This window comes from Choloepus didactylus, chromosome 8 (assembly GCF_015220235.1).
Source record: "Choloepus didactylus isolate mChoDid1 chromosome 8, mChoDid1.pri, whole genome shotgun sequence".
In the NCBI taxonomy this organism is placed as follows: domain Eukaryota; kingdom Metazoa; phylum Chordata; class Mammalia; order Pilosa; family Megalonychidae; genus Choloepus; species Choloepus didactylus.
The window spans coordinates 59,359,048-59,381,171 of record NC_051314.1 but is presented as its reverse complement, the minus strand read 5'-3'; the positions used below and the strand labels follow the sequence as shown (position 1 = coordinate 59,381,171).

The 22,124-nt window shown below is 37.1% G+C and overlaps 1 protein-coding gene across 1 annotated transcript in view; it reads left to right on the top strand.

Annotated features, from left to right (window-relative positions):
- The window catches only part of RAB21 (RAB21, member RAS oncogene family), a 43,882-nt gene extending 29,977 nt beyond the window's left edge, over nucleotides 1–13,905 (top strand). The window contains exon 7 of the mRNA XM_037846145.1: nucleotides 9,367–13,905. Coding sequence (XP_037702073.1) covers nucleotides 9,367–9,509 — 143 coding nt within the window. The 3' untranslated portion in view covers nucleotides 9,510–13,905. The remainder of the gene's footprint in view (nucleotides 1–9,366) is intronic.
- Nucleotides 13,906–22,124: the final 8,219 nt, after the last annotated feature.

Here is a 22,124-nt window from a genome sequence, read left to right as displayed (position 1 = left end):
TAGGCACAACCATAGGGAGGCCTAGCCTCTCCTTTGCAGCAACCGTCTTCCCAAGGGTAAAACCTGTGGTAGAGGGCTCAACCCATCAAACCACCAGTCCCCTATGTCTGTGGTCACGTTAGCAACCATCGAGGTGGGGTAGGCGAATACCCCTGCATTCTCCACAGGCTCCTCAAGGGGGCACTACATCTTTTTTTTTCCTTGTTTTTCTTTTTTTTTTTTTTAACTTTCCCTTCTTTTTTAAATCAACTGTATGAAAAAAAAGTTAAAAAGAAAACAAACATACCATAAAAGAACATTTCAAAGAGACCATAACAAGGGAGTAAGAAAAAGACAACTAACCTAAGATAACTGCTTAACTTCCAACATGTTCCTACTTTACCCCAAGAAAGTTACATAATATAGCAACATTTCTGTGAACTTGTTCCTACTATATCCATCAGAAATTAACAGACCATAGTCATTCCTGGGCATCCCCAGAATGTTAAATAGCTTATCTGTTCTTCTTGGATTATTGTTCCCCCTTCCTTAATTGCTCTCTATTGCTAGTTCCCCTACATTCTACATTATAAACCATTTGTTTTACATTTTTCAAAGTTCACATTAGTGGTAGCATATAATATTTCTCTTTTTGTGCCTGGCTTATTTCGCTCAGCATTATGTCTTCAAGGTTCATCCATGTTGTCTTATGTTTCACGAGATCGTTCCTTCTTACTGCCGCGTAGTATTCCATCGTGTGTATATACCACATTTTATTTATCCACTCATCTGTTGAAGGACATTTGGGTTGTTTCCATCTCTTGGCAATTGTGAATAATGCTGCTATGAACATTGGCGTGCAGATATCTGTTCGTGTCACTGCTTTCCGACCCTCCAGGTATATACCGAGAAGTGCAATCGCTGGATCGAATGGTAACTCTATATCTAGTTTTCTAAGGAACTGCCAGACTGACTTCCAGAGTGGCTGAACCATTATACAGTCCCACCAACAATGAATAAGAGTTCCAATTTCTCCACATCCCCTCCAGCATTTGTAGTTTCCTGTTTGTTTAATGGCAGCCATTCTAACCGGTGTTAGATGGTATCTCATTGTGGTCTTAATTTGCATCTCTCTAATAGCTAGTGAAGCTGAACATTTTTTCATGTGTTTCTTGGCCATTTGTATTTCCTCTTCAGAGAACTGTCTTTTCATATCTTTTGCCCATTTTATAATTGGGCCGACTGTACTATTGTCATTGAGTTGTAGGATTTCTTTATATATGCAAGATATCAGTCTTTTGTCAGATACATGGTTTCTAAAAATTTTTTCCCATTGAGTTGGCTGCCTCTTTACCTTTTTGAGAAATTCCTTTGAGGTGCAGAAACTTCTAAGCTTGAGGAGTTCCCATTTATCTATTTTCTCTTTTGTTGCTTGTGCTTTGGGTGTAAAGTCTAGGAAGTGGCCGCCTAATACAAGGTCTTGAAGATGTTTTCCTACATTATCTTCTAGGAGTTTTATGGTACTTTCTTTTATTTTTTTTTTTTTTTTTTTTTTTTTTTTTAGTTTTTTGTGTTTTTTTTTTTTTTTTTTTTTTTTAACTTTCCCTTCTTTTTTCAAATCAACTGTATGAAAAAAAAAGTTAAAAAGAAAACAAACATACAATAAAAGAACATTTCAAAGAGACCATAGCAAGGGAGTAAGAAAAAGACAACTAACCTAAGATAACTGCTTAACTTCCAACATGTTCCTACTTTACCCCAAGAAAGTTACATACTATAGCAACATTTCAGTGAACTTGTTCCTACTACATCCATCAGAAATTAACAGACCATAGTCATTTCTGGGCATCCCCAGAACGTTAAATAGCTTATCTGTTCTTCTTGGATTATTGTTCCCCCTTCCTTAATTGCTCTCTACTGCTAGTTCCCCTACATTCTACATTATAAACCATTTGTTTTACATTTTTCAAAGTTCACATTAGTGGTAGCATATAATATTTCTCTTTTTGTGCCTGGCTTATTTCGCTCAGCATTATGTCTTCAAGGTTCATCCATGTTGTCTTATGTTTCACGAGATCGTTCCTTCTTACTGCCGCGTAGTATTCCATCGTGTGTATATACCACATTTTATTTATCCACTCATCTGTTGAAGGACATTTGGGTTGTTTCCATCTCTTGGCAATTGTGAATAATGCTGCTATGAACATTGGCGTGCAGATATCTGTTCGTGTCACTGCTTTCCGACCCTCCAGGTATATACCGAGAAGTGCAATCGCTGGATCGAATGGTAACTCTATATCTAGTTTTCTAAGGAACTGCCAGACTGACTTCCAGAGTGGCTGAACCATTATACAGTCCCACCAACAATGAATAAGAGTTCCAATTTCTCCACATCCCCTCCAGCATTTGTAGTTTCCTGTTTGTTTAATGGCAGCCATTCTAACCGGTGTTAGATGGTATCTCATTGTGGTCTTAATTTGCATCTCTCTAATAGCTAGTGAAGCTGAACATTTTTTCATGTGTTTCTTGGCCATTTGTATTTCCTCTTCAGAGAACTGTCTTTTCATATCTTTTGCCCATTTTATAATTGGGCCGACTGTACTATTGTCATTGAGTTGTAGGATTTCTTTATATATGCAAGATATCAGTCTTTTGTCAGATACATGGTTTCTAAAAATTTTTTCCCATTGAGTTGGCTGCCTCTTTACCTTTTTGAGAAATTCCTTTGAGGTGCAGAAACTTCTAAGCTTGAGGAGTTCCCATTTATCTATTTTCTCTTTTGTTGCTTGTGCTTTGGGTGTAAAGTCTAGGAAGTGGCCGCCTAATACAAGGTCTTGAAGATGTTTTCCTACATTATCTTCTAGGAGTTTTATGGTACTTTCTTTTATATTGAGATCTTTGGTCCATTTTGAGTTAATTTTTGTGTAGGGGGTGAGGTAGGGGTCCTCTTTCATTCTTTTGGATATGGATAGCCAACTCTCCAGCCCCATTTGTTGAAAAGACCATTATGACTCAGTTCAGTGACTTTGGGGGCCTTATCAAAGAACAGTCGGCCATAGATCTGAGGGTCTATCTCTGAATTCTCAATTCGATTCCATTGATCTGTATGTCTATCTTTGTGCCAGTACCATGCTGTTTTGGCAACTGTGGCTTTATAATAAGCTTCAAAGTCAGGGAGTGTAAGTCCTCCCACTTGGTTTTTCTTTTTTAGAGTGTCTTTAGCAATTCGAGGCATCTTCCCTTTCCAAATAAATTTGATAACTAGCTTTTCCAAGTCTGCAAAGTAGGTTGTTGGAATTTTGATTGGGATTGCATTGAATCTGTAGATGAGTTTGGGTAGAATTGACATCTTAATGACATTTAGCCTTCCTATCCATGAACATGGAATATTTTTCCATCTTTTAAGGTCCCCTTCTATTTCTTTTAGTAGAGTTATGTAGTTTTCTTTGTATAGGTCTTTTACATCTTTGGTTAAGTTTATTCCTAGGTACTTGATATTTTTAGTTGCTATTGAAAATGGTATCTTTTTCTTGAGTGTCTCTTCAGTTTGTTCATTTCTAGCATATAGAAACATTACTGACTTATGTGCATTAATCTTGTATCCCGCTACTTTGCTAAATTTGTTTATTAGCTCTAGTAGCTGTATCGTCGATTTCTCAGGGTTTTCTAGATACAAGATCATATCATCTGCAAACAATGACAGTTTTACTTCTTCTTTTCCAATTTGGATGCCTTTTATTTCTTTGTCTTGCCGGATTGCCCTGGCTAGCACTTCCAGCACAATGTTGAATAACAGTGGTGACAGCGGGCATCCTTGTCTTGTTCCTGATCTTAGAGGGAAGGCTTTCAGTCTCTCACCATTGAGTACTATGCTGGCTGTGGGTTTTTCATATATGCTCTTTATCATGTTGAGGAAGTTTCCTTCAATTCCTACCTTTTGAAGTGTTTTTATCAAAAAGGGATGTTGGATTTTGTCAAATGCTTTTTCAGCATCTATTGAGATGATCAATTGATTTTTCCCTTTTGACTTGTTAATGTGTTGTAATACATTGATTGATTTTCTTATGTTGAACCATCCTTGCATGCCTGGAATGAACCCCACTTGGTCATGGTGTATGATTTTTTTAATGTGTCTTTGGATTCGATTTGTAAGTATTTTGTTGAGGATTTTTGCATCTATATTCATTAGGGAGATTGGCCGGTAGTTTTCCTTTTTTGTAGCATATTTGCCTGGTTTTGGTATTAGATTGATGTTAGCTTCATAAAATGAGTTAGGTAGTGTTCCATTTTCTTCAGTGTTTTGAAAGAGTTTGAGTAAGATTGGTGTCAGTTCTTTCTGGAAAGTTTGGTAGAATTCCCCTGTGAAGCCATCTGGCCCTGGGCATTTATTTGTGGGAAGATTTTTGATGACTGATTGGATCTCTTTGCTTGTGATGGGATGGTTGAGGTCTTCTGTTTCCTCTCTGGTCAGTCTAGGTTGTTCATATGTTTCCAGGAAATTGTCCATTTCTTCTGCATTATCCAGTTTGTTGCCATACAGTTGTTCATAATATCCTCTTATAATTTTTTTAATTTCTTCAGGATCTGCAGTTATGTCACCTTTTTCATTCATTATTTTGTTTATATGGGTCTTCTCTCTTTTTGATTTTGTCAGTCTAGCTAGGGGCTTGTCAATCTTGTTGATCTTCTCAAAGAACCAACTTTTGGTGATATTTATCCTCTCTATTGTTTTTTTGTTCTCTATGCCATTTATTTCTCCTTTAATCCTTGTTATTTCTTTTCTTGTACTTGGTTTAGGATTGGTTTGCTGTTGATTTTCTAGCTTCTTCAGTTGATCCATTAGTTCTTTGATTTTGGCTCTTTCTTCCTTTTTCATATATGCGTTTAGTGCTATAAATTTCCCCCTTAGCACTGCTTTTGCTGCATCCCATAGGTTTTGGTATGTTGTGTTCTCATTTTCATTCGTCTCTATATATTTAGCAATTTCTCTTGCTATTTCTTCGTTAACCCACTGATTGTTTAGGAGTGTGTTGTTTAACCTCCAGGTATTTGTGAATTTTCTAAGTCTCTGATGGTTATTGACTTCTAATTGTATTCCATTGTGGTCAGAGAATGTGCTTTGAATAATTTCAATCTTCTTAAATTTATTGAGGCTTGTTTTATGTCCCAGCATATGATCTATTCTGGAGAAAGTTCCGTGAGCACTAGAAAAGTATGTGTATCCTGGTGATTTGGGATGTAATGTCCTGTATATGTCTGTTAAATCTAATTCATTTATCAGATTGTTTAGGTTTTTAATTTCCTTATTGGTCTTCTGTCTGGTTGATCTATCTATAGGAGAGAGTGATGTGTTGAAGTCTCCCACAATTATTGTGGAAACATCAATTGCTTCCTTTAGTTTTGCCAGTGTTTCTCTCATGTATTTTGTGGCACCTTGATTGGGTGCGTAGACATTTACGATTGTTATTTCTTCTTGTTGAATTGCCCCTTTTATTAGTATGTAGTGGCCTTCTTTGTCTCTCAAAACATCCCTGCATTTGAAGTCTATTTTATCTGAGATTAATATTGCTACACCTGCTTTCTTTTGGCTGTAGCTTGCATGAAATATTTTTTTCCATCCTTTCACTTTCAGTTTCTTTGTGTCCCTGTGTCTAAGATGAGTCTCTTGTATGCAACATATTGATGGTTCATTTTTTTTGATCCATTCTGCGAATCTGTGTCTTTTATGTCTTTTAATTGGGGAGTTTAATCCATTTACATTCAGTGTTATAACCGTGGAGGCATTTCTTGAATCAGCCATCTTATCCTTTGGTTTATGTTTGTCATATTTTTCCCCTCTGTCTATTAATATCCTTTATTGTACCCATACCGAATCTCTTTGGTACTGAACCTTTCTCCAAGTCTCTCTGTCCTTTCTTTGTTTCTCTGTCTGTAGGGCTCCCTTTAGTATCTCCAGTAGGGCAGGTCTCTTGTTAGCAAATTCTCTCAGCATTTGTTTGTCTGTGAAAAATTTAAGCTCTCCCTCAAATTCGAAGGAGAGCTTTGCTGGATAAAGTATTCTTGGCTGGAAATTTTTCTCACTCAGAATTTTAAATATATCGTGCCACTGCCTTCTCGCCTCCATGGTGGCTGCTGAGTAGTTTCTACTTAGTCTTATGGTGTTTCCTTTGTATGTGGTGAATTGCTTTTCTCTTGCTGCTTTCAGAACTTGCTCCTTCTCTTCTGTGTTTGACAGTGTGATCAGAATATGTCTCGGAGTGGGTTTATTTGGATTTATTCTATTTGGAGTTCGCTGAGCATTTATGATTTGTGTATTTATGTTGTTTAGAAGATTTGGGAAGTTTTCCCCAACAATTTCTTTGAATACTCTTCCTAGACCTTTACCCTTTTCTTCCCCTTCTGGGACACCAATGAGTCTTATATTCGGACGTTTCATATTATCTATCATATCCCTGAGGTCCGTTTCGATTTTTTCAATTTTTTTCCCCATTCTTTCTTTTATGCTTTCATTTTCCATTCTGTCATCTTCCAGGTCACTGATTCGTTGTTCAACTTCCTCTACTCTTGTACTATGAATGTCCAGAATCTTTTTAATTTGGTCAACAGTTTCTTTAATTTCCATGAGATCATCCATTTTTTTATTTAGTCTTGCAATGTCTTCTTTATGCTCTTCTAGGGTCTTCTTGATTTCCTTTGTATCCCGTACTATGGTCTCATTGTTCATCTTTAGTTCTCTGAGTAGCTGCTCTTGGTGCTGTGTCTCTTCTGATCTTTTGATTTGGGTGCTTGGGCTTGGGTTATCCATATCGTCTGGTTTTTTCATATGCTTTATAATTTTCTGTTGTTTTTGGCCTCTTGGCATTTGCTGAACTTGATAGGGTTCTTTTAGGATTTGTAGACCAATTGAAGTCCTTATCTCTAATTTATCAGATCTACAGCTTCGTGGAGTACACTTTCTCTAACTAACCAGCAGGTGGCGTCCACGAGCCACCTGTTCTCCACAAGCCAGTTCTCCCCTGCTTAGCCTTTTTTGTGAGTGGGGGAGTGAGTCTTGTGGGGTCCAATTGCTGTACCAAGCTTGCGTGTGTAGTTGGTGTTGCCTGCCCTGTATATGGGGCGTGTTTCTGGGCAGTCAGGGAGGGGGGGTGGCCCTAACAAACAAATCTCCCTGGTGATCCTAGAGTTTTAAAGCTGCTGCAATAGTCTAATCCTTCAGTTCAGTCCTGCCACAGTTTGTTTCTGCCACTGACCCACAAGTCCTTGGTATTGGCGTATGGCTCCTGAGACTTGCAAGTGGGCCCCTCTTCCAGGCCGTGCACCCCAGGTCCTCTGTTGAGGGATGACTGTGCTATGTCACAGGTGAGTGCCGTCCCCTCAGGGCAGTTCTGGGCTGCTGGGTTGTGTAGGGAGGCTCCCAGTCTGCTGAAATGATGGTTGTATGGGGCTTTGTTAATTCACACTGCTCCACTTTCCCAACTCTGGGACATTCAGCTGAGGTTGCAGGGAAGGCTAATGTCCACGCCCAGTTTTGTGGTGTGTGCCTGTTATTTGAAGCACTTCTGTCACACTGGGTTGTCTGGGGCAGCTCTGGGCTATGGGGCTGGCGATGGGCAGGAGTGTTTCCTGTCCACCAGGATGATGACTATGAGCGGACACCCCCCTTTTCTTGGGAAGTTGTGGTGTTTAGTGAATTTTCTCAGCCACTGGATTATTGCCTTTTGTCTCAGAGCTGTCTTAGTTCTGCTCTTGACTTGACCTGTCCAAATTGCAAGTCTTTGAAGCTTTCTGTATTGGGCTTCTTAGAGTAATTGTTTTAGAAAAAGAAAAAAGGATTAAAAAAAAAAAAAAAAAAAAAAGTGCCCTCCTCAGAGATCTAATGGGTTATTGAAATGCTAAGAGACAAAGCAACCAGGGCCATTAAGGAAAGGTCCACAGGGCAAAGAGATCAGCTTTTCTTCGGGATTTGCATATGCGCCTCAGGGGCTGAGCTCTGCCCTTCCCCTTTCTATGTTCACCAGAACTCCAAAAATCCTCCGCTTTTATTTTGGAGTTTTTCGTGTTGTTTTTTTTCTATGCCTGTCTCCTCTCTGCTGGGCTGGCTGCTCTCAGATTCTCTGGTGTCTGGTCTCAGTCTATCTACGGTTGGAGTTTGGATCAGTAGAATGAGTTTCCGATAAGGGCTGCCACTGCAGTTCTCCCTTCTCCTTCCCGGAGCTGACAGCCCCTCCTCCCACGGGACTGAGCCTGGCAGGGAGGGGCGCGGGTCCCCTGGCCGCAAAAACTTACAGATTTCGCTGATCTCAGCAGTTCCACATTTTCATGAGTGTTGTATGAAGTATGCCCAAAGTCAGATTGCTCTGTGGTGTCCAGTCCACGCAGTTCCTGGCTTTCTACCTACTTTCCTGGACGAGTATCTAAAACATACAGCTCACCAGTCCGCCATCTTGCCCCGCCTCCTTCCTCTGTATTTTGCATATAATTTCACCCAATTTGTTTTACATTTTCATTTTTCTTAACATTGTCTCTCAAAGAGCAGAAGTTTTCAATTTTGATGAGGTCCTATTGATACATTTTCTTTTATGATACATGTTTTTTTGTGTCTTATATGAGAACTCTTTGCTTGACCCAATGTTGCAAAGATTTTCTCCTAGAAATTTTATGTTTTAGGTTTTTCATTGAGGTCTATAATGCATTTTTGGTTAATTTGTGTATATGGTGTGAGGTATGAGTCAAAGTTTATTTTGGCATATAGATGTCCAGTTCCAGTAGTATTTCTTAAAAATATTGTCCTTTCTCTATGAATAACTGTAACATATTTGTCAAAAGTCAAATGATCATACATATGTGGGTCTATTTCTGGACTCTGTTTTCTCTTCCACCAGTCTCTGTGTGTCTCTCCTTTAATCATTACCCACTGCCTTGATTAGTGAAATTTGATACTATCTTAAAATCAGATAGTAAGAGTCTTCTAGCTTTGTTCTTCCCTCATCTTAAATGCTTTCATTCTTTTCAAATAACATTTACTTAAAAGTGTTAAATTTCTGGTAGAAGAAAAAAAAAAATTCTGAACCCTAAAGTCACTTTTAGCTTGGACTTAAAAAATCATAATGATTAAATGTCTGTACTGTTGTTTGTTAAAAGCAAAAATTATTGTTCCATATTGATGTCACTGTGGCCATTATACTGTTGGATAAATACACTTGCTGCTTGATACTAATTTTTTGAAACTTGCAAGTAAATCTATTTAGTGATTTGACAAAATGTTTTTTACATGTAGTTTCTTTGCTGGTTGACACTCAGAAATATCTACTGTTGTGCTATATTGAAATAGAAAGAGAATACTCAAAGATTATGGTACTAATAATTTCTGGTTTCTCCTTCTTGCAGGGATGATAGAAACAGCACAAGTGGATGAAAGGGCAAAGGGCAATGGTTCCAGTCAACCAGGAGCTGCAAGGCGAGGTGTACAGATTATCGATGATGAACCTCAAGGCCAGAGTGGTGGTGGAGGGTGCTGTTCTTCTGGATAACTATTCATGCATAAGAAATTTAAAAAAATCAAAGATAAAAGAAAAGAAAAAAAATACTGTGGATCATTGCTGTCAACATGAAGACTGCCATATTCCAAGTCACATTGTTTTACCAATGGAGTTATAGAATTAACAGTATTTTAAATTACGTTTATAACACTGCAGAGACCTTAAGTGCTAAACTTAGTGAGTTTGTGACCAGAGAATTGGCATTTTCTACGGATGTTAAAGCAATTACCAATGGCCTTTTTACATATTTTTTTTCTTTAATGAGGAATAATATGCATGTAGAAAAGACCTACTTAAAGGCTTCATTTATATTCTTTTAAATCAATTCTTTATTTAATAACTTATATATGTTGTTGAATGGTATACATTTTTGCAGCCCTTTGTATTTTGTGGTAGTTTGAATTGTATCACTTCTAAACACAAACTTTTTTTTTTATTTTTAATTAGCAGATACCTGAAGTACTATTTTTGCAGGGTTTGCACAGGTCCCTAACTGTCTACTACTTTGATATAATCTATATACATCCTGTATGCTAAGCTGGTAAAATACAGTGTAAATTACATATTAAATATTTTATCTGCTTTTCCAAGCGCAAGGTGCAAAAATATATACAATAGTCTTATTGATGACTGTAAAGTGAATTAACATTCAGTGATAATGCCTAAGCTTTTTGATTCTATCTGATAAGATCATAAATCCCCTTCACTTTTGTCTTAACTTGAAAGTGAGTGTGTTTAAATTTCCACAAATACTTTACTTGAACTACTGCTGTTGTCACATTTTTTTGCCTCTGTAAATCCATCTGATGACTGGGTAGCAGCATTTGCCTTTTTGGTTGGGTTTTTGTTTTTTGGGGGAATAAAAGAGATGACTTTTACAATGGTTACGTTAGAAGTTTTTAAGTGGAGCATGCTGAGTTTCACTTCTGTAACAGCTTCAGTTTTCTTTTAGGCTTTATATGAGATGGGTTCACTGGTGTGAGGAGAGAGAAAGAGGTCCTGCACTCAACCAAGATTCATTCATACAGTATGTTAGTGGTAGCTTATGCTCCTGAGGCAGCACTTTTACATCTTTTTGTAAGCAAGTGGTGTTTGTTCATTGCTTGCCAGAGATGAACACAGAAGTTTTGTTTCATTTTGTTTATCCTTCTGAGTTTTTATGAAGGGAAGCAGTTCATGTAATGCAGTTAAAGCAAACACTGGAAAGATTTATTATAAAATTATATTCTTGTATACTTTGTAAATTAGTCCCTCTTTTTTTAAAGCATAGGACTGAACTTTAATTTTAGTAGAATCAGGCACTGCTCACAGAAGGAACACAGATTGTGGAAATTAACAGAAATTGTTCTTGTTGTAATATATATATTTTTCCATTTTCTGTCATGCCTGGAAATCTAGTAAATGTTATATCTAAGATAAAGTGGAATGGTCCCTGGATTTACTTGTTATAAAAAACAGTAGTATGCAAGAAAGCTGTTAGCATGAGTAATTAGGAGGTTAAAATTACTGAAAAGGTATTACCATATTTTAGAAGTAATAGCTTAAACTTTCTCAAATGGGTTAAAAGTTAAATAGACAACCTTGGTGTTATGATGTTAGAATTTCAACTTAGTATTAAGTGTTCCATAAGCCCTTACTTTACTTTCTTTAAGTATTGTCCTTGCCAAACTTAACACACTGACCTTTCTAATTTTGGGAGGGTGGGTGTGGAAAGAGTTAGAGAAGGTAAGTTAAAATTGTCTTCTTTTATGGGATGACTGTACTCTGCATAATCTCTTGGTTTTCTGTGAAGTGGGGTGGGGGAGGGGGAGGCAGCAAGCATCAGAAGTACAGAAACAGAAACTGTTTTACCCTTCTGGTTCTTTCACAGAGAGAAAAGAGTTTTGCTAATCCTTTTGGTATAGGTGGGAAATAAGCTCTTCTCCACTGGAGTGAAATACATTTTTTATAACAAGTTAGAGATGAAATTGAGCTTTATTCCAAAAAACTCATGGAACCTGAAAGTTGGAGAGCTGTACACTCAATATTTGACCCTATTTTAATGGTATAAAGTTCAAATAAGAGACTCTGCTCCAGAGGTGCCTGATGATTATTGGTGGGGCCCAACCACTCTCCATACATATCCATATTTTTTCTTTACTCTACGTTGGATTCTGTGTATCTTAACCTCAAGGATTTCATTCTTTTTTCTTCACCTGTAATTTAGGCTAATTCGAGAGCACCAGTACATAATATGGTATACCTGTTGTTGCCATGAGGCTCAAATTTCAGGTCTTTAGACAGGAGTATGACAAAAGGGTACTGAAAGAAAACCAATCAACTGTAGTATATAAACAAATGATAAATATAAACCATGGCTGAGGAAAATTTTCTGATACTTTCTTCAATTTAATGTGTGTTTTGTGTTTCTGTCCTTACAGTTGTGCTATTAGAAGACACAAATTGCTGTGTTTTGTAATATAGGTAGTAAGTAGTTAGGTATTTTTTTCAGCTATTAACTGTATACATTTAACATGTATTATTGAAAATTGGTTTAAAGTTGTCTTTAAAAATACTGAATAGTACTATGTTAAAATTACGCAATCATTGCTTCTGTAATGATGGTGGGTATTCTGCTTCTTGTTGGGCTTTGTGATTACATGGGAAGATTACTGTTTTAGAAAATGTATATTGCAACAATTTGGGGGTAAAACATAATCCTAAAAAAAAAGCATCACATTATTCTATGAAATATTTGTGTTTGAATTTGTTTTGTTCTAGGGTATCTCCCTAGAATACTCTAAAGCTGTGGCTGTTACAGCAAAATTGAAATCCTTTAATATTAGCCATATATTATTAGTGGAGTACTTTTAATTTGGCATTAAAGTAAGGAAGAGGAATGATACTTAATGTTTAGGTTTGCATTGATAGATAAAATTGGGGAACTAAGGAAGGAGGATAGTGAGGAGTGGAATGAAAGGTCAGTATAAAACCTTAGAAGCTGGCAATTATTCTTAATGCTTTGAAAAATACATTGCTTTTATCAGATAATTTCTAAATAAGACAAGCTATGCATTGTGCCAAATATTTAGAACATTTCAAAAAAATAAATTGTGATACTCATATATTATTTGTAATTTTCTATATTTAAATGCCATCAGGAATCTGGAATGTTGATCTTATGTCTTGATAATGTAATTTACCCTTATAATTATCACTTACATTGTCTCCAGAAGTAGTTTGATTTATGCCTCCAAGTTTTGAAATTTGTCTTTTGACTTCTGTTGGTCATTTGAGAATTTTCAGTTTTCTTTATAGGTATAGTGTGACAAAGAGGTAATATGTAATTTGTGCCCATTTGAGATGCTGAGATCTAGCAAAGGGTTTAGGTAGTAGTGATCAGCAGGAACTTCACATTAATGTCTAAAGATAGACTGAGGAGGTCCTTAAGGACTCTTTCTGAATTACAAAATATATTATGTAAATTTTAATCATTAAAAGCCAGAATTCATTGAGCATATACATTTACTTGATTTCATAGTAGGCATTGATTCTAGTATGTTGATGATCTGTTATTTTTAACCAGCTATAGCAGAGTAATGTATTAGGTGTTGTGGACCAAAATTCATGCTATACATGTGTCTGATTTTGACTTTTCTTTTTTCAAGAAGACAAGTTAATCACATATTTAGAGCAAAATTTTAGTATTATATGCAATAAAAAAATGTAGAAATACTCTTTTTAAAGAGTTTCCAATTTGAAACAGAAATGCTTCTCTTCTAAACAAATACTGCTTTCATTTGATAGACCTTTAGTGCTGCTTTTCTGTCCAGGATTTTTATATCACTTCTTTTCTGAAGAGCTCAGTGTGCCTTTGAATATTAACTTTTCTACTGCAACATTTTCTTTGCAGTAGATAAATGTGAACATAGCCAAGTTATTGTTACACAGCACACCCATCAAGAACCTTACTCATAAAGCATCTTATTCTCTTCAGAATCGATACATATTTCCAAATATATCACATTAAAGACACAAGTTAGGAGATAGGGCTTAAATGGCCTTTATTCCTCCTATACCAGTTCTCACCACTGATTTTGAAACTTTCTGGCAACTCATAACTTTCTGAGTGTTATGAAGCACTCAGAAAAGCTAATAGGATTTCCTTAATTTGAACATGTATAGAGCAAAGAGAGAAGGGTGTGGGATAGTAGAGATAAAAGGATGATCATGTTGAAATTTAAACAACAGTTATGTTTGCCAAACTTCAGTAGCAAGCTATTTTAAGGAAACCATCACATGTTAGTACTTCCTAGAAATGTAAAAATTCCTAATTTTATATTTAATTGTATAAGAAAAAATAAGACTAGAAAGAAAATAAAGATATTCTAAAATTGCCCCCTCCTAATTGGTGGCTATTGTTTTCTGATACACTTCAATTACCTTTTTTCTATGTATTTATATTCATATATATTTGCATATGAAAATACATAGTTTTGCAGGGTTTTTTTTTACATAAACTGTGTCTTACTATGCATATGATTTGCAAGTTGTTTTTTTTCTCTTGCCAACATGTTGAGGAACTCTGTTAGTAAATACAGACTTTTTCATTTTCTTTTCTCTCACATCTCTTTGGGTGTTTTATTTTTTGTTTGTAATAGCCTCTGACTCTGTATGAAACCTTATCAAAAGGAACCCAGTCCTGCATTCATTTCCAGGAAGAAAATAAAAGAAAAAAGAAAAAAAAAAGGATCAGTCGGGTGGATTTCAGTAGTAGTATTTAAACGCAAGCCAATGCTTAGCTTCGAAAGAAATCAGGAACTGTCTTAAGCATGTGAATTGAGGAAACTAAGGCATTTGCTTACAGTTCATTTGAAGCTCATTACTTTTGGTCTACTGTTGACTGATTGTAAAATCCAGGGATTAGCTTTAGCAGATTCTTTATTCAGAATAGGTTTTTATTTTAAAAAAATAAGGAAAAAGAGGAAAAGTGTAGTTGATGGATAAAGAGGTTCAGAGCAAACTAAAATGAAGTCTTCATACAACTTTGAGTAGTCATAACTGTTACATAACAATGGACTTCATGCTACCAAAACTTCAAATTTCTATTTGGTTTGTGCCTTTGATGTAGAGTAAAAAAGATGAAAGTCCCTTTAACAATTTTCCTCTCTCCCAGCATCCCACATCCCGCCTAGTGGTAATATTGCTAACAATTTGGTGTGTAATCTGTATCTCCATTACATATAAATGTTTTATGCTTGGCTTCTGTAGTTTTTCAGTTCCCTGAAAGAAACTTCTACCATGTATTAAATTCCATCCTCAATCAGCTGACCACTTTACCAAGAACAAACTGGAATCATACTTCTTTAAAGAAAGTTGAATCAGTGGTGACTAATCTGGAACTAGAAGTTAACTCCCTAACTCTTAAGATGTTTTTCATTGATCATAAATCAAGCTTAAAGAGTAATTATAACATTTTGGGAAAGTTAAATCAGGCTTTTTTTTTTTTTTTTTCCATTTTTTAAATTGTGGAATACAACATATATAAATAAAAGTGATAACTTTCCAAGTGCAATTTAACAAGTAGCAAATTTCAAAGAATGTTAGGGTTACAGTTCCAGTTTCAGTTATTTCCTTATTATGAAATAAATACACAAAAAGGTGAAACTGAAAGTATGATTTAACAAGTAGTTATATAGGAAATTTCAAAGACTATTATGGGTTACAGAACCATAGTTTAAGTTATTTCCTTGTTGAAATACATACAAAAAGGTGATAACTTTCAAATTACAATTTTAACAGGTAGCTATATAGCAAATTGCAAAGAATGTTATGAGTTACAGTTCTACCACTTCAGTTTTTTCCCTCTAGCTATTCTAATACCCTAGCAACTAAGAGAAAGAAAATTATATAGAGATTCAGTATTCCTAATTCTTTGTTAAATTCTGTCTTGTCTTGCTACCCTTTCCTCTAGTTTAATCACTTTCCTGATCTTCAGAGATGTCTAGCCAGTGACCACCCTAACTTGTTCATGTTGAAAAGGGATGTCGACATTATGGGAAAAGGGGATACATCTGGTTAATGTTCTTGAAGAGGCTGTTGCTCTGGGTTTTGGAACTTATCTGGCGTAGGAGATCTCAGGAGGATTTAAGTTTCTGAAAAATAGTGAGTGAAACTTTTATAGATTCTCAGGGACCTGAGCATTCTTTCAGGTTTTCAGGACTACTGTTGACTTGGGCTTATCATACTGTGGTCATTTGGCATATCTAGCTGAAGCTTGCAGAGAAGTAACCTCCAGGACAGCCTCTCGAGTCTGTTTGAAATCTCTTAGCCACTGAAACCTTATTTTGTTGCCTTTTCCCCCTTTTGGTCAAAAAGGCATTGTCAACCCCTTGATGCCAGGGTCAGGCTCATTCCTGGAATCCGTGTCCCATGTCACCAGGGAGACTCAGCTCACCTGGGGGTCCTGTCCCATGTCACGGGAGGGGTTGATGAATTTATTTGCAGACTTCTCTCTCTAAGCCCAAGTCTGCAAATAAATTCATCAGGCTTTTAAAAAAATTTTTTTATTAGAAAAATTGTAGGTTTACAGAAAGATCATGCAGAAAATACAAAGTTCCTTTGTACCTGCTCCCATTTTTAACATTTTACATTAGTGTGGTAACTTTGTAACAATTAATGAGAATATTATTATAATGTACTTCAGTGGTATTTCTTAGACTTTGCTAATACAAATTCTCTGAACTCTTGTCTGAGCTTTGGGCACACAGCATCCTGCCAACTGCTCAACTGCTATTGTCACCTCTCCATCCCTCTGTCAACTTGCTATCCATATAGCTTTAGAACCTGAATTATCTTTCTAAAGCCTCAAGCTATCTCACAGTTTGTTCTTTACCATCCAGTGTCACGACTAGCTTTCAAAATTGACATTCCCAGTCCTGGTTCTACTTTGCCCTTTTGACACTCACCAACATCCTCAATTCTCTATTAAAACATTCCTCTTGCTAATCTCTAACTCCAAATCAGTGATTTGTCCAGTTCTTTTTCTTCTACTGTTAAGTTGATAGGGTTGCTGGAAAAAATCCTTCAATAATGAGCCATATTACAAATTTATGACAGGAAATCTTAACCTAGCTTTTGATGCTGTTTGGTAGTTCTTTCATTATCCTATTCCCCATAGCTTCTGTTCCAAATCTTTATACTCTTCTCAAGTCCTCTCCCTTATCTGTGATGTCTTCATTGCCAGCAAAGTCCTATCTTCTAATTCTCCCAGAAAACAGAATCTAGGCTGTTGGTTTTTATTCCCTGTAGAAATGGGGTTGGGAAAGAGGAGAACACAATTCCAAGCTCCTTAATCCCCATGTAACTCTGGCTTGGGCTCTTTCTCTTGGCATATTTTCCTATCCAGGAAGCATTGCAGTCTCCCCAACACTTTTTAGGTGCTTCTCTATACTCTCAAGGCTATAGCTTAGTATATGAGAGCTGTGACACTAAGTTAAATATGTGAGTCCCAGGATAAATACATCTATTCAAATTTGACTTTTAATGAGAATTCACAGAGCAAGTTAAGCACAGGATTACATTATTTTGTTGCTTCTGTATAGTCCTTTAAAGAATGTAAAACGTCTGTTCATTATGACTACTGTTTATCAATTTCACTCATTAATTCATTGTCTGCTATGTGCCCAGGGCAGATAAACAGGGGAACCAGACAGCCAAAGTACCTTTTTATATAGGTAGAGCTTAGAGATGGAGAACTGACCACTACCCAAGATGTAAGTAGTTAGAAGTAAAATCTTTATCTGCACATACAGTCAACTGTGCATGCATATTCCCATTCTGTATTTGATCAGATATGTACCAGTGAAAACTTCAGGGGTGATGGTAGTTAGAATGACAATAGTTAAAGTTAACAGTGAATTTGAGGGAAAGCTATGCAAAATGTTTTTGAATCTTGCAAATAAATTTCCAAGCCAGAGTAAAACAAAATAACTGTATTCCAGCTTTAAAAGGCAATTAAGTGATTCTCTAGCTGAGACTGTTTTCCAAATTTTATGGGAGCAGTGAAGAAATAGATGACTTTTGCTTATTTAGATAGCTGTTTGTTTTTTAAACATATTTGTACCTTTTTATTACAATTGTTGAGCACCCTAGGTTTCCCTGAGTTACATAGTCCAGTCTTTATTCTTCTTCTTTTGTTCTGGTGTCCCACATGGTCCCAACCTTCCTCTTTCATCCATACTCACAGTCATCTTCGTTCAGTGCACTTAACATTGCTGTGCTACTATCTTCCAAAATTGTTTTCCAAACCTCTCATTCCTGTCTTTTCCTTTCTGTCTGCAGTGCTTCCTTTAGTGTTTCCTGTAGAACAGGTATCTTGTTCACAAATTCTGTCATTGTTTGTCTGAGAGTGTTTTAAGTTCTCCCTCATATTTGAAGGACAGTTTTGCCCAATATAGGATTCTTGGTTGGTGGTTTTTCTCTTTCAGTATCTTAAATACTTAATACTTAAACTCCACTTCCTTCTTGGCCTCCATGGTTTCTATTGAGAAATCCACACATAGTCTTATCAAGCTTCCTCAGTATGTGATGGATCACTTTTCTCTTGCTGCTTTCAGGATTCTCTCTTTATCTTTGATGTTTGATAATCTGATTATTAAGTTTCTTGGCATAGGCCTATTCAGATCTATTCTGTTTGGAGTACGCTGCGCTTCTTGGATCTGTAATCTTATGTCTTTCATAAGAGATGGGAAATTTTCAGTGATTATTTTCTCTATTATTGCTTCTGTCCCTTTTCCCTTCTGTTCTCCTTCTGGGACACCAATGACACATACATTCCTGATTTTGATTTTGTCTTTAAGTTCACAGAGACGTTGCTCATATTTTTCCATTCTTTTCTCTATCTATTCTTTTGTGTGTAGGCTTTCAGGTGCCTTGTTTTCCAGTTCCTGAGTGTTTTCTTCTGCCTTTTGAGATCTGCTGTTGTATGTTTCCATTGTGTCTTTATCTCTTGTGTTGTGCCTTTCATTTCCATAGATTCTGCCAGTTGGTTTTTCAAACTTTCAGTTTCTACATTCTGGATACCTTGTGTTTTCATTATATGGTTCATCTCTTTTGCCATATCTTCCCAAAACTTTTTGAATTGATTTAGTATTAGTTGTTTCAATTCCTGTATCTCAGTTGAAGTGTAATTTTGTTCCTTTGACTGGGCCATAACTTCATTTTTCTTAGTGTAGGTTGTAGTTTTCTGTTGTCTAGGCATGGTTTCCTTGGTTACCCCAATCAGGTTTTCCCAGACCAAAAAGGGCTCCAGTCTCAGAAGGAAGAACTATTCAGTATCCGGTTTCCCTGAGGATGTGTCTTAGAAGATTGGTACACCCTGTGAGGCCTTGGATCACTGTACTTTTCTGCCCAGCAGGTGGTGCCTGTCAGCTTGTAACTCCAGACTGGTGGAAGGGGGTATGGCTTGTGGCTGTTTTCCCCCAGGCTCTGGGGTCTGGTTCTGAATGGAAGGTAGGTAGTAGAGCTGGGCACCACTTCTTTCCTCTTAGGGAAGATAGACCTCCTAGGGAGAGGTCATTAGCATTTCAGTGGTTTCTCTCTGCCTGTGCTATCTCCACCCTTGTCTGGGTCAGAGCACTGATAACTGAAAATGGCTGAGGCTTTCTTCACTGAGCCAAAACAGGAACGGAAAGTCTCCTTCAGGGCCAGTCTGCTGCCACCCTCCGGCTCTCCAAGTTCAGTCTTCACACAAAGTCTCTGTCTCCTTGCTGGCGATTTGTATTGAGCAGTCCACGCTTGTTAATTAAAACCCCAGTTGGAGCTCAGCTAACTAACCAGCAGATGGCGTCTGCAAGTCACCTATTCCCCTCAAGTCAGTTCTCCTTTGTCTTTGTGGTGTGTGGGGAAATGATTCTTGTGGGGTTCAATTGGTGAACTGAATTTGGGTGTGTTGTTGCTGTCCGCCCTGAATGTGGGGCATGTGTCTGGGTGGTTAGGGAGGCAGGGCAGCTTTAATAATCAAACCTCCCAGGTGTTCTGGAGATTCAAGGCTGTTGCAAGAGACTAAGCCTTCATTTCAGTTTTGCCCCAGGTTTTCTCTGCCACTGACCCACAAGTCCCTGGCATTGACGTAGCATCCCTGGGTTTTCCGAGTGGGCCCCCCTTCTCAGCTGTGATCTTCCAGGACCTCTGTTGAGGGAAGGCTGTGCTAATGTCACAAGTGCATGCCGTCCTTCAAGGGAAGCAGACGCTGGGCCATGCAGGGGCGCTCCCAGCCTGATGCAAAAATGGCTGAGGAGCATCTCAACCCCTCCCCTGCCTTTTCGCACAGCTCCACCTTCCCAGCTCTGGGACAACTAGCTGTATATGCACCCAAGGCCACTGTCCACAACCAATATTATGGCGTGTGCATGGTGCCATGGGATACACCCCCCATCACACTGGGTTTCCTGGCGCAGCTCTGGGCTGTGGGTATGGCCCCGGGCAGGAGTGTCTCCAGCCCGCTGGGGAGCCAGCTGCAAGCAGTATGGTTTCTTTCTTTCTCCTTTTGGCTTTCCCCTCTGCCCCCCTGGTCCTGAGGGAATCAGTAGCGGTCTATCTTCCACGCCAGACACCGAGAGGTTGGCACAGCCCACTCCTGCCGTGTTTCACTGCACGGTTCTCACTGTCATAACTGCAGCCGCTCCTGGGTTTTTTTTTTTTTTTTTTTTTTTTTAAAGAACTAGTCCATCTCCAAATGCCAACCCCCAGTTTCCCCACACTGCAGCGTGGCCGCAGGACTTTCAGCCGGCTTACTCACTTGTTTCAGAATTCAGACTCCCGGTTTCACCAAGTGCATGGTCCCTGTGGTTTTAGCAGACCTTGTCCAGCTGGTGCATCACTGAAACTGGTGTTCTGGGTCACTTTCTGGTTTTTATCTAGTATTTTTCACGGAGATGTTTCTTTGCCCTGTCTCACCTAGCCGCCATCTTAGGTTCTCCTGTAATAAGTTTTAAAATTAGGAAGTGTAAGTCCTCCATTTTCATTCTTCTTTTTCAATGCAGTTTTGGCTATTGGGGGCCCCTTACTCTTCCATATAAATTTCATGGTTGCCTTTTCCATTTCTGCAAAGAAGGCTGTTAGAATTTTTATTGACATTGCACTGAATCTGTAAATTGCTTTGGGTAGTATTGATATCTTAAAAATGTTAAGAGTTTCAATCCATGAACACATATGTCCTAGGTCTTCTTTGATTTCTTTTAGTGCTTTCCATTTTTTAGGTCTTGTTTGATTTCTTTTAACAATGTTTTGGAGTTTTCTGTGTGTGAGTCCTTTACAAACTTGGTTAGATTTATTCAAAGATATTTGTTTCTTTCAGTTGTTATTGTGAATGGAATTTTTTTCTTGATTTCTTGTTCTGATTGTTTATTGCTTGTGTATAGACATACTACTGATTTTTGCATGGTGATCTTGTACCCTGCCACTTTGCTGAGTTTGTTTATTAGCTCTAGTAGCTTTGGAGTGGATTTTTCAGGATTTTATATAGGATCATATCTGCAAATAGGGAAAGTTTTCATTCTTCCTTGTCAAATTAGATGTCTTTATTTCTGTTTTTGGCTAATTGCTCTGGCTAGAACTTTCAGTACATCATTGAATAACAGTGGTGACAGTGACCATACTTGTCTTATTCATGATATTAGAGGGAAAGCTTTCAGTCTTTCACCATTGAGTATCATGTTAGTTGTTGTACTTGTAACAAATTATATCTTTATATATTGTATGTCCCAAACTATAGATTTATCATTCATTTTAAGCATTTGTATTTTAGAACCTGTAAGAAGTAAAAAGTGGAATTGCACACTAAAAAATACAGTGCAATATTACATGACATTTTTAATACCCATATGGCAAGTTTTACTGGAGGTCTTTTTTTGTCAACAAATCACAATATTTGTAATTGTGCTACAATAAGAAAGGAGCCCCAAGCTAAGAACTCCTTTTTAAAAAACCTTGTATTAAATAACTTTTGCTCTACCATTTTAAGTCAGCTTAAATATCATTAGGGAAGGTTAGGATTGGTTCTATGACTAGTCATGTAAGTGTAAATATTTCTTTCAGAGTCAATGAAACAAAAAAAAAAATGGGCCTTATTCTATTATTAACAAATTATACAGAAGCTTCTACTTCCTGCATTTATATAAAGAATTCCAACTCCTTCATTTGCCACAATTTTTGCTGAATTCCCTACCATCTTTGCTCTCTGAAACATTATCTAGGTAACTGGTATAGTTTAGAAATATTTTAATAAGTTTCATAACTCTAATGTAAGGAGACTGATTTTCTTGCATAGTTTATAGAATTCAATCTTCTATTTCATGCATATAAAAAGATTTGAGTTGGGTTTTATTTCATTTTAAGCTTTAATGGCCATTTCCCCCCTCACCTTATGCCTAATGTTTGTAATTTTAAAATGAAATCATAAATAGCTTCAGGAAAACTGCTATGGACAATATATGAATGTCACCAAGAATCCTTTAGCAAACATGAAGACTAAAAATTTTAGTTTTTGCATATAATCTCATGTAAATATTAAGAAAACCTTAAAAGCTACACAGCTTATTTTGTTGTAAAATATGTATATGACAA